The 17,880-nt window shown below is 40.6% G+C and overlaps 1 protein-coding gene across 6 annotated transcripts in view; it reads right to left on the reverse strand.

Moving 5' to 3' along the window:
- Positions 1 to 17,880, reverse strand: part of col7a1 (collagen, type VII, alpha 1) — a 75,820-nt gene that overhangs the window by 19,768 nt on the left and 38,172 nt on the right. For 5 of the 6 annotated variants that reach the window (XM_055010615.1, XM_055010613.1, XM_055010614.1 and 2 more), the window contains 24 exons: positions 17,703 to 17,747; positions 17,257 to 17,292; positions 16,891 to 16,926; positions 16,265 to 16,369; positions 16,122 to 16,181; positions 14,317 to 14,352; positions 14,196 to 14,231; positions 14,056 to 14,103; positions 13,914 to 13,949; positions 12,906 to 13,031; positions 12,529 to 12,738; positions 12,407 to 12,442; positions 12,273 to 12,317; positions 12,041 to 12,157; positions 11,880 to 11,951; positions 10,427 to 10,471; positions 9,549 to 9,584; positions 8,208 to 8,243; positions 8,058 to 8,102; positions 7,920 to 7,952; positions 7,731 to 7,793; positions 7,561 to 7,596; positions 6,955 to 7,035; positions 6,769 to 6,837 (listed from right to left, as the gene is read on the reverse strand). In XM_055010615.1, the coding sequence (XP_054866590.1) occupies positions 6,769 to 6,837; positions 6,955 to 7,035; positions 7,561 to 7,596; positions 7,731 to 7,793; positions 7,920 to 7,952; positions 8,058 to 8,102; positions 8,208 to 8,243; positions 9,549 to 9,584; positions 10,427 to 10,471; positions 11,880 to 11,951; positions 12,041 to 12,157; positions 12,273 to 12,317; positions 12,407 to 12,442; positions 12,529 to 12,738; positions 12,906 to 13,031; positions 13,914 to 13,949; positions 14,056 to 14,103; positions 14,196 to 14,231; positions 14,317 to 14,352; positions 16,122 to 16,181; positions 16,265 to 16,369; positions 16,891 to 16,926; positions 17,257 to 17,292; positions 17,703 to 17,747 (1,488 nt within the window). Of the gene's footprint in view, positions 1 to 6,768; positions 6,838 to 6,954; positions 7,036 to 7,560; positions 7,597 to 7,730; positions 7,794 to 7,919; positions 7,953 to 8,057; positions 8,103 to 8,207; positions 8,244 to 9,548; positions 9,585 to 9,900; positions 9,937 to 10,426; positions 10,472 to 11,879; positions 11,952 to 12,040; positions 12,158 to 12,272; positions 12,318 to 12,406; positions 12,443 to 12,528; positions 12,739 to 12,905; positions 13,032 to 13,913; positions 13,950 to 14,055; positions 14,104 to 14,195; positions 14,232 to 14,316; positions 14,353 to 16,121; positions 16,182 to 16,264; positions 16,370 to 16,890; positions 16,927 to 17,256; positions 17,293 to 17,702; positions 17,748 to 17,880 lie in introns of all 6 variants that reach the window. The other variant, XM_055010611.1, reaches the window with a different exon arrangement.

Consider the following 17,880-nt stretch of genomic DNA (forward strand, 5'->3'; position numbering starts at 1 on the left):
CGATTCATGTCAACATAACCAACAGCAGCACTGGAGCTGAATAGTGAGTAACTCACAAACAACAACCATCTCTGTCTCTTTCTCCAGACAAGAAAACACAACTCTGGCAAAAAGGAGCTCCAGACAATCATGAGTTAAAAATTGCATCCAGAACAGAATGAAAGAGAATCCATTAATACATGTTGTTTTACTTGTCGTTTCTTACAGTAAATGCATCTTTTTCAGGGCCCTACATGATACAGAAAATGTACTATTTATTTATTTAGTTTATTATTATTATTATTATTATTATTATTATTATTATTATTATTATTATTATTATTATTATTATTATTATTATTATTAATTTAAAAAAAATAATAATAATAATGTGTGGGACAACTGTATTGAAGGCGGAGCTGAAATCCACGAAAAGCATCTTCACATAGGTGTTACTACCTTCCAGGTGTGTGAGAGCTGTGTGGAGAGATGTGATGATGGCGTCTTCCGTTGCCCTGTTTGCCCTGTATGCAAACTGATGTGGATCGAGGTCAGCAGGAATAGCAGCCTTAATATGGGATGATATGAGTCTTTAAAAGCATTTGGTTATGATGAGGGTTAGAGCAACAGGGCGATAGTTGTTCAGGCAGCTCACTGTGCTCTTCTTCGGCACAGGGACGATGGTGGCTGTCTTAAGGCAGGTGGGGACTGTAGACTGTAGTTGCAAGAGGTTAAAGATGGTGGTGAAAACCTCTGCTAGCTGTTGTGCACATGACTTGAGCACTCTTCCTGTGACACCATCTGGACTAGGTGCTCCTCTTGTGTTGACTCTGCTCAGGGTGGCTCTGATCTGATGCTACTGCAGCTGGATGGGGGTGTCGTCCCTCTCTGGAACAGCAGTAAAGGTGTGGGCCTGTCCGTTGTGTTGGTCAGATCGAACAAAGAACTGGTTCAGAGTGTCTGCTAAGGGTGCTGTCTGTGGAGTCTGACATCGTCTGACCGTCCTTTAGCCAGTGAGTCTCTTGGCCCCCTGCCACATGTTCCGGGCGTTGTTGTTGTCGAAGTGCTCCTCAATGTGCTGTTTATATTAGCGCTTGGCCATGTTGATGTCTTTCTGCAGGGACCGCCGTGCCTCTTTATAAGCCTGCTGATCTCCTGACTTGAAGGCAGCCTCCTGCACTCTCAGGAGGGCACGCACCTCGATGTTAAACCACGGCTTTTGGTTTGAGAACACGTTGACAGTCTTTGTTGATGTTACACTCTCAGAGCAAAAGTTGATGTAGGAGAGCACAGCAGATGTGTGACTCTCCAGGTCCACCCCTTCGGCAAATATACCCCAGTCTGTGGCATCGAAACAATCTTGCAGGGCTGAGGTCGCTTCTTCAGTCCATACCCAAATTGTTTTTGACGTGTCATGCTCCCTGAACCATTCATTCACAATGTGAGCCCCATGAATCCTGGCATCGTCATCTTGGAACATGCCCATGCCATCAGGGAAGAAAAACTCCATTGATGGAAAGACCTGGTCATTCAGTATATTCAGGTAGTCAGCTGACCTCATTCTTTGGGCACATAATGTTGCTGAACCTGACCAACCCCAGATCAGAACCCTAACTCCTACCGGCTGGTAGGCACTAGACATGATGAGGGCATCATTTCATCCTCCTCTCTTCTTACCCTGATGCCCCCATCACTTTGGAAAAGGGTAATTCTGGACTCATCAGACCACATGACTGACCACATCTGTTCCTCGAAGATGATGGTTCTCCACTATCCTTCAGGTTTTAATAATGCGTTGGACGGTTCTTTAGTAGTTTCAGAAATCTCCTTACTTGTTTTCTTTGCTTGATGCAGGCCAATAATTTGATCCTTCTGAGATGGATTAACTTCTTTTCCATGTCTACAGGATATGCCTTCTGACATGGTTGTTTAAGAAATGAGAATATATACATATACACACACACACACACACACATATATATAGGTGTGTGTGTGTGTGTGTGTTTAGACTTTTAATATGGTTTTAAATAACTCAAGTTTAAAGTCTCTGAACATTTAGTTTTAATGCCATAACTGCTTGAAAAATAAGAAACTCAGATTAGAAGTTTTTTTTTTTTTAAAAATCCTACAGTACACTTGGAAAAAGACACAGCATTTTTGTTTAAAAGCTATCTAATAATTTAATAACGGTTTTCAGGACTTGGTCATGTGTTGAATCTTTACATATGCCTCTATATTGCAGTCATCATAAACATACTATAATATGCTGCTGCTGTTTCTTAATGTAAAATATAACACTTTCACACTTCTTCAAAAAAATTTCTCTCTCCTTTTCATTTTGCCACTGAATAGATTTACAGGCCATGTATGCCCGGAGGTGTATCTGTTACTAAATATATATTCATTGCTATCAGTGGTGTGTCAGCTAAGAACGTGAATATTTTGTGGTTTGTAAATAGAATCAGTACTGGTCTGGTACTAACCAAATATGCATGACCACATTATAGACATATTTATAATTAGACGTGAAATATAGAGAAACATGCGTCGAAATATTACATAAATACTAGTAAAGTTAAACTTTAAAAGGAAAGAAGCAGCAAATAGCAGCATGGTGTCACATTAGTTTCTCTAGTGCAGAATGTAAACATGAGAGAACAGCCATCTGTTCTATACATTTGATTACACAGTCATCATGTAAAGGAATATTTGATGTTTTACATGCATACATTTCCAAGTAGTACATGTGTTTGGGCAACAAGTACAACTGGAAGCAATAAAGATGTGAGAGAAAGTCTCTCTAGATGCAAACAAAGCGAAACCGACAGAATAAATGCTGAGGTTTGTTCTTGTTGCAGATGGCTCTTTTACGTGGCTGAAAAAATGTGTACTTTGGATGCTAAACTGAACAGCTCGAGCCTTGCAACATGTTGCTAAACTGACATTTCATCTCTGAAATAGCAGTTGCACATCTGTGCTGGAAAAGTTGCTAAACTCCATGGCTCAGAAAACACTGCAGCTGAGAGTTAACAGCAAGTAAATGGGGCTGCTACTGTAGGTCATTATAAAATCTGGCAGCAGACCTGATGGACTTGCTTTGCATTACAAAAAGCGACGCTCCAGGCTAAAAAGTTTGATGGCTTGTGGCTCAGACAAAGAAGAATCTGCTGTGTCGGCACCGGAAGGAAAAAAGCATCAGTTTAATAAAAGGTTGTGTGATAACACAAAGCAGATTGGGATTGGTGTCTACAAATACTCGGTGATGTTTTATCTGCAGTATAAAAAAACACACTGCAGCAGAGAAAATGAAAGTATGGGAGAAAACGTTATGTAACTGACCTTCTGTCATTTTCTGTCTTATTGAGCTGAAATTTGGCTTAATTGAGATTCTCATTGGCAGAATTGGCACAAGCTTTGATAAACCAAGCCGAGCCAATCGTGATTAACAGACGTCTGCAGTCATTCCAATACAGTCAACTGTAGGGATTAAATCATATCTCAGGGTGGAGGTGGTTTCTATTTAAGGGCCAAGTAACACTGACAGATCACAGTTGAGCAGAGGTGGTGTTTCTTGTACAGTGTTCATTTAATAATTAGTTTTTCCAAGTGTCTTTTGTCAATTTAAGCAATAATTAACAGAAACTGAAGTCACTGATGTCTTGACTGTCTTCAACATGGCAGCAGTTAACTGGAACATTCAGTTAACTCTGACTTTTCAAATCACACCACAGTTTTTTCTTTATGATGACAAATTATGAGGAGAGTGGCTAAGCACACAGAAAAAAAAGTCATCATGCTGTCTGGCATGTATGTGCACATGCATCCCTGTCAACAATCAAGAGAAAAGCTTAAGACCAGAACCTCAAGGGATTCACCACAAGACGTAAAGTCCAGGCGACTCTCATACACAGAAAGGTAATCAGTGTTCTGTCCCACAAAGCACGATTAATAGATTAGCGAGGTAAGTTCACAGTTTTCAGTGTCAATGCAGGTGGCTCTCTTTTAACCTGCTAGATCACCATGGCGACCGATGCTGCACACCCAACCTGTTCTAGAGGAGGTTCTCTTCAGAGTTTTGGATTTAAATCAGCTGTAAGAAGGACCACTCTTTTATTAATTTCTGTCCTGATGATATTCTCTATGAGGGACACAGATTCTCAGTTGACAGAATGTGTAATGTCTGTAAACCTGTTAAACCATATGTTAGCAATCATCATGTTTCCATGGGAACCTACATGGATGCAGTTGGCGATGTGGAAAATGCATAAGTATGTTCCACAGTCCAAAAACATGTTGAGGTTAATTGGTGATTTTAAATTAACCTTAGGTGTGAATGTGAGTGTGATTGTTTGTCTCTATATGTAGCCCTGTGATAGACTGGTGACCTGTCCAGGGCCTTCACCCTAAGTCAGCTGGGACAGACTCAAACCCCCCTTGCAAACCTAATGAGGACTAAGTTGTGTATAGATAATAGATGGATGTATGTTTTTATGCTTCGTGTTGATTTGCTGATTTCCATTTCGCTGGGAATACAGTTAATATAATACAGATTAGATTAGACAACGGAACACAGAAAATATTCAACTAATAACATTAATTTTACTGATTGACCAAAAACTTCAAAGATTTCCACGTATCCTTTATCATGGGACAGTTTCAAACCTAAATGCACTTCTTGAGTACCACGTTTAAATGTATGAAGCTTAAGAGCCCTAATGTGCAGCTGTGATATTAGAAGTAAGTAGCAGTCATTAGGAGTGATAAAATAAATATATTAACTCGCATGATCAGCCGTTGTTTTACCAGCATTTCCTCTCTTATGCCTTATTTGCAGTAACAGCTCTTTCTGCTGTAATAAATTTTTCATATCCTTCAAAGCTCCCCATTATAACAACCTGTTTCTCCTCGCAGAAATAGGCAGCACGCCATCAGTCCATTTGTGCAGAGGAAGAATCAAATGTTGCATCAAACGGGCCTTTTATAGCAGCACACAGAGCCTAAAGTCTGGTTAACAAAGACAGTTGATAACCGTTGAAGTGACTGAGGTTCTAGGTTCTGTCAAGCCAACATACATTTTTTAAAAAAGCCTTATAATGTCAAACTTACTTCGGAGTAAACCCCTATGGTTTCAGATGACAAAAACATACAACAAACTCTAAAGAGCAAAGTCTCAGAACAAAGATATATGGAGCAACAGAACACAAATCAACCTTTATCAAAGTGATGGAGAGAAAAAAAAAAACAGTTCACGACCTAACGCATCTGATAGCATCTGTCAAACATGGCAGTTCTATCATAGTCTGGGTGTATATGAATGTATAGCTGCCAATGGAACTGACAGACTGGCATTTATAAATGATTTCAAGGCTGTCAGAAGTAACAGAATGTACGCAGAGATATACAGGGGCATTCAGTGTGCTAGAATATACCAACAACCCCAAAACATGTGTCCAGAATGTCATCTAGACTGGGACAATGTTGATGCTGTTTGTACCTCCTCCACTACAACTTACATTTAAACTAATACAAGACAATCCAGAGCAGCCTGTGCTATTTGCAGACTGACAGGCTGGCAGAGTGCTTAATAGAACACTCAAGGCAATTATCCATAAATTTATGCATGGCTTTAGCTGAAATTCATATTCATGGTTGGCCCCTTTTTCATTTTTAGAGAGGGAGGCCTCCACAGGGTTTTCCCCAATTTAGCTACAATTAAAAAAACAAAAAAATCCACGGCTGTACTGCAAAAGATAATCTCTGTCTGCAACCGACATGTGAAAACTAATTTTCTCGCTTAGCTAGTGCCAGAGAATTTGTTCTTTGAATGTCAATCAATAACAGTCATGTAACAGAGAAAGACCACTGAGACAGCTTGCAAAGGGAGATGAACTTCTCATATTACCACTAAATCCCAACTCAAGACACTCTCCAAAAAAAAAAAAAAAAAAGGACACTCTCCAAAGTGCAAGGAATACTTATGCTGCATATTTGCTATAAAATATCCACTAAACAGGTCACATACTGTGCAGCAGGCGTAGTGCACAAACAGAGCGAGAAATGAATTGAGACCAAATATTCACAAAAGATTTCGCTTCCGACAGCCCAGATAGCAGCTCTACCTGTGTTACCACATGGACATGCATTATAAATTCACCGCTAAACATTTCCCAGGTTATAAGGGCATCTCTGAGCCATCATTTGAATATGCAGAGGCAGAAAGAGAGCAGGTCCACAGTTTCCTCCTTTACAGAGCTACGTGAACGTGTTCAACTATGCTTATCACAATTTCCAGGCTGAATAACCCACAACTGCAGCATTTCCCCGGCAGTGTAATGACTCTGGATGAGAGTGGAAGATTTAGTTTCCTTCTGTTTAGCAGCTCTAGCCCTATTACTACAGCTCACACTGCTGCAGCCAACTAAGCTTTATCGGCGTTCAAACATCAGAGTTTGTAGTGTCAGCTCGCTGCAACATATAAACCCCAAACAGTGGGACTCCTGGACAACTTTAAGAGGAGTGGAAATTGCACGGGAATTTATCTGGAGCACCATTTGGTGTAAAGGCAACAGCAGTCTGACCGCAGCCCTTGAAGGAAGATTTGGATTAGGGACCACCTATTGCTGTGCATCAGATCAAAACTCTTACTAGAAAGAGCAGCAGAGAAATGTGTTATTACTTCATACAGCAAATCATTCTGCAGCTGGGATCACATCCAAAACAGGCACAAAGCAAACTGCATTAACTGTCCTTTTAGCCGGAGGCTGCTCAGTAGATACAGCATGTTCTCACCTTCCCTGGAGGGCCGCTATCTCCCTGCTCCCCTTTGAAGCCGGCCTGGCCTGGAGGCCCAGCAATGCCCTGAGGAAGAAATTACACAACGTTAACACTGAGGAGGACTTAATAGGAACAACACCGTTCATGCCGCATGTACACACAACACAGCATAAACATAAGCACACACTGAGACAGACATACCTGCTTTCCTGGTAATCCAGGTATTCCTTCTTTCCCAGGGACCCCATCTCTTCCAGGAACACCCGGTTTACCTGCCTCACCCTGAGGAGAAAGACGAGCTTTGTAACATGTAATATTTATTTAATAACAAGGATGTGCAGTCATATTTATATATGCAAAACTGTCTTTAGGTACATGTACAATTCACCTGAAACACTGCCCATGAACAACCAATCAGCGATGGTTAAAAAAGTAAATAAAAGGAATGTTCTTTTGTAATGTAGTTTGTTGTATTTTTTTGGTCAGATTCTCTGAATACTGAAGTACATTTTTCATACATTTTCAGTGGTGGCACAAATGTTGGTTGTAGTGGTCATTCTTAAGAAAAAGTAGATTTGGTGTCACACACGCTGTGTGAAGCCTGCTACAAAAAAAAGTACAAAATGTAGTGGAAGGTGCCATTAATCAACAAAAGATGGGTGGATGTTTTGGCATTTTTATTTAATTACCTTCCTATTTTCAGTTACAACTGAAATGCCTCAGGGTCAAAACATTTTGTCAATTTTACACTCCCTCACTGCGCTCCACAGTAGAGCAGCAGCAGCCACGTTAGGGTTGTGTACTCACCACCTGTCCTGACAGTCCTGGGGGGCCCTGTGGACCCTGCAGAGGAAAATAAATACACTGGTAAGAAAGAACACATGCTGATACACACCATGAGATTTTCAGTGAATTTAATGAGAAAACGTGGAGGCAGTTTTCCCAGAGGAGAAGCTGTGATTTATGGGAACACGTACTACAGCTCCTGGAGGGCCTGGAGGTCCTGGCAGACCTGTGCTCCCCTGGGCACCCGGAGGACCCTGCAGAGAGGAGTAACAACCTCTCAGACTGCATATCTGTTGTGCATCGCCACTGTTATATGAGTAACTATTTTGGCAAATTCATTCTTGTCTAAAAGATGGAAAATACCACCGTTGTCATTGTACCTGGACACCAATTCCTGCTTCTCCTTGATTACCCTGTAAGAAACAGATTTTTTATGAGTGTGGTCAGCAAGCAACAAAATAATTTGTATATGTGATAACTGGCAGCACACTGAGATGTTGGACATGCAGTGAACTCACCTTGACGCCTGGTGGACCAGGCAACCCGTTTGGACCCATGGGACCCTGATTAAAACACATGCCATCAACATGTATGTAAATTGCAGCCGTATGTAGTTAATAAGAATCTGTCATTGTGTATGCACACTATTTCATGCGTGTCATACTTACAGTTGGCCCTCTAATGCCAGGCTCTCCTGGGTTTCCCTGTAAGCAAAATACAGCCACATGTAGTATAAAACAAAACAAGAAAAAAAAAAGAAACCTGAAGTTGTACACAGGCCACATTTTAAAGGACCATTTTGGAAAAGCTCATTGGCTTTCTTGTTCAGAGTTAGACAAGATAATCACTGGTGTTTTATTTCCTTAAATACTAATTCCTGGCTGGAGTTTCCTCTGGTATCAATTTTACAGAGATAACAAAAGTCCAGGATGTTCCCGGGTAACAAACAGTTCTCCCCCATAAGACCAAAATAAGATGTTGTTACATGTAAGTCTGTACAGATTAAACTAATGAGGTGTCACATGCTGATTAGTGACATTTAGAATTGTGGACTTTTTCACATTTTGACAGCTAAACTAAGTTGCTGCAGGCAGTAACTAACACATATTAGTGATCTTTTCATTTAACTCTTGGCAAGAAAGTTCATAACTACTTGACACTTCCCAAAACGTAGAACTATCCCTTTAAGCAACATATTTGTGCATAAATATGTTTAGAAAAATTGAGTACTGTAAATCGTATGTAGTTTTATGTACTCAACAATGAATGACGTGGAATTGTGACATAAATATTGTCATTCACAGACAGACAGGAGCTCGTCTGTAGGAAACATTAATATACAAGCATGTTAACGTGTGACTGACTCAGGACAACAGGTAGGACAATACAAACAGAGGATCAACAATGTCAACAAAGAGACACTTGCATGGTAAGCTCTGAAAAAAAATCTGTGCTGTGCAAGGGATAAGCACACATCAGACAGCAGGCACTGCTGCATGCATGATAAGCAGACTCAGGCAAATCAACAACAGTGCTTTTTGGAGTCTACCCAATTTAATATCCCCCCCACTATTGTGCACCAGATCCTGGCGAAAGCTCCAGCTCGGGTTGACAGTCAGCTTCCTTTCATCTCCCCTAATGAATTTGTGGTGTTTTATACATTTAAAACTGCAACTTCGAACTTCAGCTCTTGAGTTTGACACGGATGCTTTGGGGACATTTCACTGGGAACCGATCAAGGTTGCAGATGGATGTTTCCAATACAAACGACTTAAGATTAAAGAGGAGAAATTTGTCTGGGAGGTACATGACAGCGTGTGCATCCTGATAAGTTGTTCTCCTGTTGTTAAATCCAGATACATCTTTCAAGCTACCTACTGTCTAAGCTATAGCCCACTCGCATCTCATCGACTTTGGTCCACTCCCACTTGTATCTGATATCACAGGGACAGGTCCCAACCCTCCCTCCTCCAGAGCTCAAGCATGCCAGCCAGCAGCAGAGAACCTACCGGTCTGCCTAGAACTCCTGGGAACCCAGGCAAGCCCTGGAGAGGAAGAAAGTCAAAGGAAAGTGGATGACAGGAGGGCGGGGGGGTGCAGGTGGGTGGGGAACAGTGTTGGAACAGGGGAAACAAACAACATAGAAAAGGAAATGGACAGAGATGAGACACATGAGGAGAGAGAGACAGTTAGAGAGTGAGGTGTTAGCTGCACAGCAAAAGCCTACTATTCAAGGATCTATGAAGCCTCGGCCCAAGGAGGGGAAAAAAAACAGCTCCATTGGCTTTGTTCTCACAGCCGACCCAGTAAATTATCTCTGCAGTTCAAGCCTAAAAGCAGACTGGGTTTCTGGTTACTCACTGGTTGGCCTCGAATACCAGCAGGCCCTGTTGTACCCTGCTCAGACATTTAGGGAAGGAAAATAAAGAGTGTGAGGAAAAGCTTCATATCTCTCCTGCTCTTCTCTCCTTACAGTTAATTAGACCCACACAAGCAATCATGACTTACAGAATTGTGTGTGTTCAGACTTTTAGTGATCAATGTGAATTGTAAAGAAAAAGATAAATCTTTAGTGTGTCCTGTGATGGGACATGGAATTATTCTGATTTCATATTGTCAATAAGGTAAGAATTTGCAGTATGTCTGTGGATTAATAACTTTACAATGAAATACACAAACCAAATATGAAGCTAACTAGCAGATTATACCATTAACTCTATATGATTGCTTTCATAAGAAATAAACGCATACTTACCAAGTTTGCTGAAATAAATGTTCAGTCAGTATTTACACAAGTAATTACAACATCATGCTCTTTATGAAAATGTAAAATTCTAAAGTACAGTACGTTTAACATCAATTTTTCACCTTCAGAATTATAACTTACCGGTTTCCCATCTTGACCAGGTTTTCCCGGTTCTCCCGGTATTCCCTGAAACCACACGTCATATTTTGAATATAAAAGAAATAATAAAAAAGATCAGCACAAAAAAATGACAGCTGATATAGTTGATACAGACGTTAATTCTAAGCTGTTGTATTGTAATTCTTTATCATCAGGATGTCCCGATAACTCTGTGAAAAACCTCCTACTGATCCAAAATGCTGCAGAACCTAAAATCATTCTCCTTGCATACAAAACCATTAATGACCAAGCTCCACTGAAATCTATCATATCTATAGAACTTACTTTTAATGCATATTGTCCCAATCGAGCACCTTATTCTCAGAGCCCTCAGTTACAAGGCTTATCTGGTGTGGAATCAGCTCCCAATTTGAGTCTAGGAGGCAGACACTCTATCTACAATTAGACCTAAAACATTCTTTTTTGGTGAAGCTAATAAAAAAGGCTGGCTGAACCATCCCTCAGTAATGCTGCTAAAATGATGCACCGAGCACCTCTACTCTACCCTCATCTCTCTCAATCTTCATGCATTTATTTGACAATATTGCATGCCATGAACTTCATGTAACGGCCTCACCAACCTGCCAAATGTTTCTCATTCTACTGTTTGTTGTCTGTTTTTCACTGTTATCCTTTTCTCTCTCCACTTGACCCTCTATGAACCTGGCTCTGCTGAACTTTTTCTTTCATAAAAGAGAGTTTATCCTCCAACTGTTGCCAAGGGAATCTGATTTTGTTGAGTGTCTGCTGTAATATTGTGAGATCTTGGCCTTGTGAGATTTTGGCCATTTAATGATGTTGTGAATTGGCGCTATGTAAATAATACAGAACTGAATGGGATACTTGGACTTTTGATTTTGCATATATATAAATATATAAATATATATATATATATATATATATATATATATATTAAAAAAAACTAGAAAACCACTCAGAGAGCGCAGTACTCCGCCATTGTCAGAAATGCACCGTTTTGTTTATAGAAATGCGGCATTTGTTTATTAGTTATTGATGATCAGAAAACACAGCAACATAGAATGTGGCCATTTAATATAGATGTACCCACAAACAAACTGACCTTGCACTGAGCACAGACATGTGTACGACATGTACGGATACAGAATCGTGTGACCACTTCTGAGATGCTGTCGACAAACTTTACTGGTTTTAGACAGAGCATATCTAGCTGTTTCCCCCGTGCTTACAGTCAATATGCTCAGCGGAGCTAGCAGGCAGTTTGCCATCGATTAATATTAGACAGATATGAGTTGATTAAATCTTATCTTCGAATTCTTGAGAAAAAAAATAAACGTATTTTCCAAACTATCAGTGTCCTTTAAACAAGATAGGTTTGTAGCAGCAAAATCGTTTTCCTTTCGGAGTTCGTAATCATTACAATTTCTAATTCTGACTCGTCTGAAAGCTATCTCACCGGTGAGCCATCACGTCCCTTTTCTCCAGTCTCTCCTCTGTCTCCTTTATCACCTCGAGGTCCCACAAAACCCTGTAAGGCAATTTTAAAACAGCTTACTTGTATTAAGAAACACATGACACGGTACTGATGTATGGCTTTGTACTACGTGTAAATCTCACCCGTTCTCCTTTGGGTCCTGTTAGTCCTGCAGCACCAGGCTCTCCTTTCTGACCTGCTAGTCCTGGGATACCTCTGGCACCAGGGGAACCAACTAGCACTGACTCAGCAGATGCTCCCTACAGTACATATACACACGCAGATGTCTTTGAAATCCAACCTTATTCTGGATTTACTAAGTTTTGTATCACAAGCTTTATACTACATCAACACCAGTAACTACAGGGAATTCACCTTTTGACCTGGTGGGCCGGCTGGTCCTGTTAATCCGATTTTGCCCTGATTGACAGAAAAAATTCTCAGCTGACTGTGAAAATGTTTTGCTGAAACATGAAAGTGAACTACATTAATCTAACAAAATCACTTACAGCATCTCCCTTGTCACCTCTCTCACCTCTCTCCCCCTGAAACACAGATATGCACATTATCATCAGATTCATGTTGATGCCGTGATAAAATCCTTGTTTGTTCATCCAACTCCACTCTGCACCTTTTCTCCTGGTCTTCCAACCTCCCCCAGTTCGCCAGCTCTCCCAGGAACTCCTGGAATTCCTGGCTTGCCTGGCTCTCCAGCAGGCCCCGGGGGTCCCTCTGGCCCTCGTTCTCCAATGGCTCTTCCCGGAGGCCCAGTTGCTCCTACGGGTCCTCGTTCCCCTTGATCTCCTTTAGCTCCTCTCTCTCCTGGAAAACCACGAGTGCCCTGATGCACAAAAGGAAATTAAAAAGGTTTAGAATGCAATTGAATTAAATAAATATACACTGTAGTAAAAATCTAAATAAAGTTCCCTATCTGGATTCGCTACGAAGCCTTCATGAAATCTTTTTATTTTTACCCTCAGCTTTCAAGATGCTCTCAGTCACACTTACATCTGCACCAGATGGTCCTCTCTGTCCAGCTTCCCCCCTGTCTCCTTTTTCACCTCTCTCTGGCTTTTGCGCTGGAGCGGCCACGAGTACGTCCTTCCTGTCCACAACCACCTTCAGATCAGACACCTGCATGGAGGGCAGAAATCAGACAGGGAGCAGTTTCAAAGCTTTCAGCAGCAGATGTCTGTGTTAGGAATGCTTTAGACTTCACATAAAGTCCAGGCATTGAGAAATTGCAAGAACCAGATTCATAAGCAAGTACATGTGCATACAAGGAATTTGACTGTTTTATTTGCTCTTAAAATACCCACATGAGGTAGGTGACAATAGTGCAGTGGAACAAAGAGCAGTGTTGGTGGGATGAAACATAAACAGGTATGCAATATACAGTATATAGAGTGTTTCAGGATAGAGATACAAAATGAGTTATTCATCAGAGTGATGGTCTGCCGAAGGAAAATCATCTCAGCAGCTTTATAATTGCTCGTAATCAGTGCCCTTTGTCTCCCTTTCATCGGCTGAGTCCAAAAATGTAAGGTCTGATGAACATATAAAAATCCATTTGGGGAGAAATTCTGAAATCTGAAGTACATAGGTATACAGGTCAGAACCAGTCGTACAAGTGACCATGGCAACTCTGTAATCCTCTTCTACTGGATTGATGACATTTTTATTTTCAGACTAATTGAGGTCTTTAAACCAGAACAAAGAAATGAACAGCTGTAAATGGTGTTGTGACATTTACAAGGAGAAACGGACAGAAATAATACTTACATAAGCTCTAGGAAAATTGCCATTAGCAAGACCATTATGCTACAAGAGTTATCCATATAGCCTTAATGATGAGAAATAACTGAATCCATCCATCTATCTAGAGCATCTATCCAACCATCCATGAAACTTGGAAGACATCCTAATTTCAAATGCGACCACCACATTCAAATCCTATATTTCTCTTCACACAACACAAGCAAATCATAAAATCATAATTAGGTGAAGCCCACATACCTGAATACCAAGGCCTGCCAGTGCTTTTTGTACATCCTGGTAAGAGGTGGTGGTAAAACAGAAGCATCATGAAACATAAACACAGCAAATAAAAACATGGACAGTGACAGATTTCATAGCAGGCGATGTGGGGACGTCTTACCACTGCTGTCCCTGGTTTTCCTGGTGCTCCATCCTCACCCGGATCTCCCTACCAGTAAGAAGACATCAAAGGGTCAAAACAAAAGACAGGAAACCCCAGTGTCTCACTTCCACTATAATAAGGATGAAAGTTTAACTTACAGCATCACCTTTAAGGCCAGGTTGACCTCTGTCCCCCTGGAAGAAACAAAATGTTCAAAATAAAGTTAGGCGGTTACTGATCTAAAGCAAACTGAGGTCAGTAGAGGCAACTAGTACTTACTCTGGCTCCTACAGCTCCTGGGATTCCAGGGACACCCTGAAGGACAGAGCAAAGACGACAAAAACATCAGACACTGTTGGAGGGATGCACTAGCATACACAAATACGTATAGATAAAACACACATCACTGCTGCTGTGTGTGAAAGGGTGATGCTGCTGGAAAACAAGACCACACAACAGCCTGATACATCAAGGGAGTAATATGCTTTGCTCTGTTATTGTTATTTCTGTATAGCTGTCTTTCCTGGGATAATAGGCAAAAGGAGTCATACTTTTATGAAAACATGCAACGTCTACGTGCCAAATTGAAATACTGAAAAAGGCAAGAAACTCGTCCCGTGCCATGACGGGTGCAGCTACCTTCCCCGCAGTGTTTGAGCACCAGGCAGTAGCAAACCAAAGCAGTGATGAGTCAAAGCTGAAAACAATATTCACCACAGCTTAGAATACAGGCAAAGAAGCATTAGCTTTCACTAAGTGTAAGTCCCAAATTATCCCTATGAAAAATACCAGGTGTAATCTGCAAAACATTTATCTGCACCTTAATTCCTGTTTACATTTTAATGAAATGGCCTAAGAAACTACAAATGTTTAGGAACACGACAAAAAAGCACTTTTAAAGTTGATGTCGTAGGAAATGCAGCTAGAGTTTGTACTTTCATTCAAAAGACAAGGCTTTGTGACATTCGAATCATCCGATTATTATAAATTTGTAAAGACTAATTGCAATCTTGCTTTACTGTACATTTTTGCCCATGTTGCTAACTTTTTTCTACTGTTCTTGTATTTATATTTGTTACCTCAGTATGCATGAGTAAATGTGAGTAATGAGTGTGTCTGAATGACTATAAATAGATTAATCACAGCACTATGTAGAGACACCGTAAACTAAGAATCTCATTGGACTAATATTTATTGCTGCATATGACAACAAGAAAAGTACTCAGAGCACAGTACTCTGTCAAGGTTGCTCAGTCATATCATTTCTGATGGCTGAAATCTTGAAAAAAATTGTGGCAGAAATCATGGCACTATAGAATATGTCCATTTAATATAGATGTACCCACAAACAAAATGACATGCGCTGAGCACAGGCGTGTGTTATGCATGTGTACGTTATGTACGGATACCGAATCACGTGACCTAAATATGTAACGTTCAGCGGGAATTGATGGGACTCGGAAACACCCTCACAATTTAATCAATTGTTCCTTGTATTATTTCCGATGGATAAATTCAAATAAGTTTACAACAGTTATTTTGTAGTAGAATCACAATCATGTGATCATCAGCAGGCAGCTGGCATAGTGTTTACTTGTTGTCATAGTTACAGTGGCGCCATGCCGCTATCACACAACGATACAGAACTCTTTAACAAATCCGTGGATACAGACTATAAGTCACATTACTGCCAAAATGTAAATCACTTGGCTCTTGTGTCATTTCTGACCTTCCCTGAAAATTTCATCCAAATCCGTTGATCCATTTTTGAGTAATGTTGCTAACAGAAAGCCAGACAGACAAACAGACAAAGGAGTTATGTTACGCCGTCAAGGAGTAATAAGTCTCCTTGGCAGAGTAATAAAACTCCTTGGCGGAGTAATAAAACCTCTGAATTCTTGAATATTTGGTGCCAAAATGCGTACAGAAAAATTTGAGGTACACCTAAATTACGTGTTGGCGCAACTAAATAAAAAGTTAGTTCATTTTGGAAAGAGCATAAATGAGCACATTAACATGCAATAAGCCTTTCAAGACTGTAATTAAGAACAAAATCAGAATGCTGAGAAGTCATGCCGACTCACAGGCGTTCCTGGAGGCCCCTGTGGACCTGGGATTGGTGCTGCTGCTTTTACAAACACAACCTGAGAGACAGTAACAGAGCATGTTTGAGTAAAAATGATAAATGATCCATGCTATTTTTCAGATGTTTACTTCACTCTCACACCTGTCCAGGGGGACCAATGCTGCCAGGCACTCCAGGAGCTCCCGGGGGACCAGAAGGGCCTACAGGTCCAGCTAGACCCCGGTCCCCTTTTGGTCCATCACGGCCCTGAAATACACATAACCAAGATTCATTCGACACAGGGTTACATCCTCCTGCACTATACTAGAAGTAGAACTATAAAATCAAAGCAGGTGGCCGCTGCCACCCCTCCACTGATGTTCTAGAGATAATTAATATGAATTTGCACATGAAAACAGCACTGTGACATTTGGCGCCCCTCTGGATTCCTCTCAGAAGTGCCTCCTCCTTAAAGGCTAAGCTTGATCATTAGAGGCTAGTGAATTTATATAGCTTCTTCTGAGAAGCTTATTGATTCAGCAGTGAGCGAGAGTGTGATGTCAATGTCAGAGCGAATATGGTTGATAAATATACATTTAAGGGGGAAAGTGATGAGTCGAAAAGAAAGGAGGAGAGCTGATGTGCAATGAAGTCAAGGAAGACATGATCAAAACAGGAAGGTGGGGTGCAAGAGGGCAGGTTGAGACACGGAGGATACAGTGTAGAAACAAACTGACTACACCACATATTAGAAGAATAATGATATGAAGGAGGTTTGGAAAACTGACATCTCTTCCAGCTGCTCCAGATTCTCCTTTGTCACCCTGTAGATGAAAAACAGCAGTGTCAGGCTCCCAGTGAAATATAGACTTACAAAGGACAATTTTCAAAAATAACCATTTCTATTTAAATGGCTGACTTTGTAAACAATTTTTAGGCAAATCAAAGTCTAAAGATGCTGCAGTTTAAGTGGCAATTTTGCATGAAACCCCTCATAATAGGATATCTAAAAAATAAATGAATTTTCACATGAATTTGTTTGCAAAAATCTTGTAATGGCTCCCCCGAAATTACTTTCAGTGAGTAGAACACTAAACACTACAAGATTAAAACTCTTCCTGTTAGTGGCAGGATACTGATAAACAGCCACCGACCTTTCTCCCATCTTCACCTGGTACTCCATCCTCACCCTATGAGTCAAAACAAAATGCATTACAAACTCTGCAGGAAAAAGCTGAATAATGGCCAGTTCGCTGCAGGAGCACTAAGTGCCACTGCTTTAGAGGCTCACTTAAGACAGCCATTATGCAGCAGACCCTGAAATAAATGCCTGGACTGCTTTTGATCAGTAAATGTCATTGACTGGAAACAGTATGTCAAGGCCATTACCAATTAGAGAATAACATGGGCACATGCTGAGAGAAAAACACATACTACTCACAATATTCATACTCTTACTGGGAAGAATCTATATCAAAATATGTCACTCACATCACTACCAAAATGTGCAATCTGTCACTGTTGAGCATGTCAGAAAATATGGATATGATAGTTGGGCTCTCAGACTATACAAGCTAAGAAGAGTTATAATCAGCATTACCATTTTGCCAGGAGGTCCAGGTTTGCCATCTACACCTGCTTTACCCTGAAAAATAACAGCAAAGCTTGTGATACATTTGGGATAATATGGTTGAAAACAGTAAGAGAGAGAAGAGAAATAAGTCCATAATGGTAATGGAGAGAGATGCCGATATCAGATATTAAAGGTTTTATGGGTA

This window comes from Amphiprion ocellaris, chromosome 5 (genome assembly GCF_022539595.1).
Source record: "Amphiprion ocellaris isolate individual 3 ecotype Okinawa chromosome 5, ASM2253959v1, whole genome shotgun sequence".
Taxonomy (NCBI): Eukaryota; Metazoa; Chordata; class Actinopteri; family Pomacentridae; genus Amphiprion; species Amphiprion ocellaris.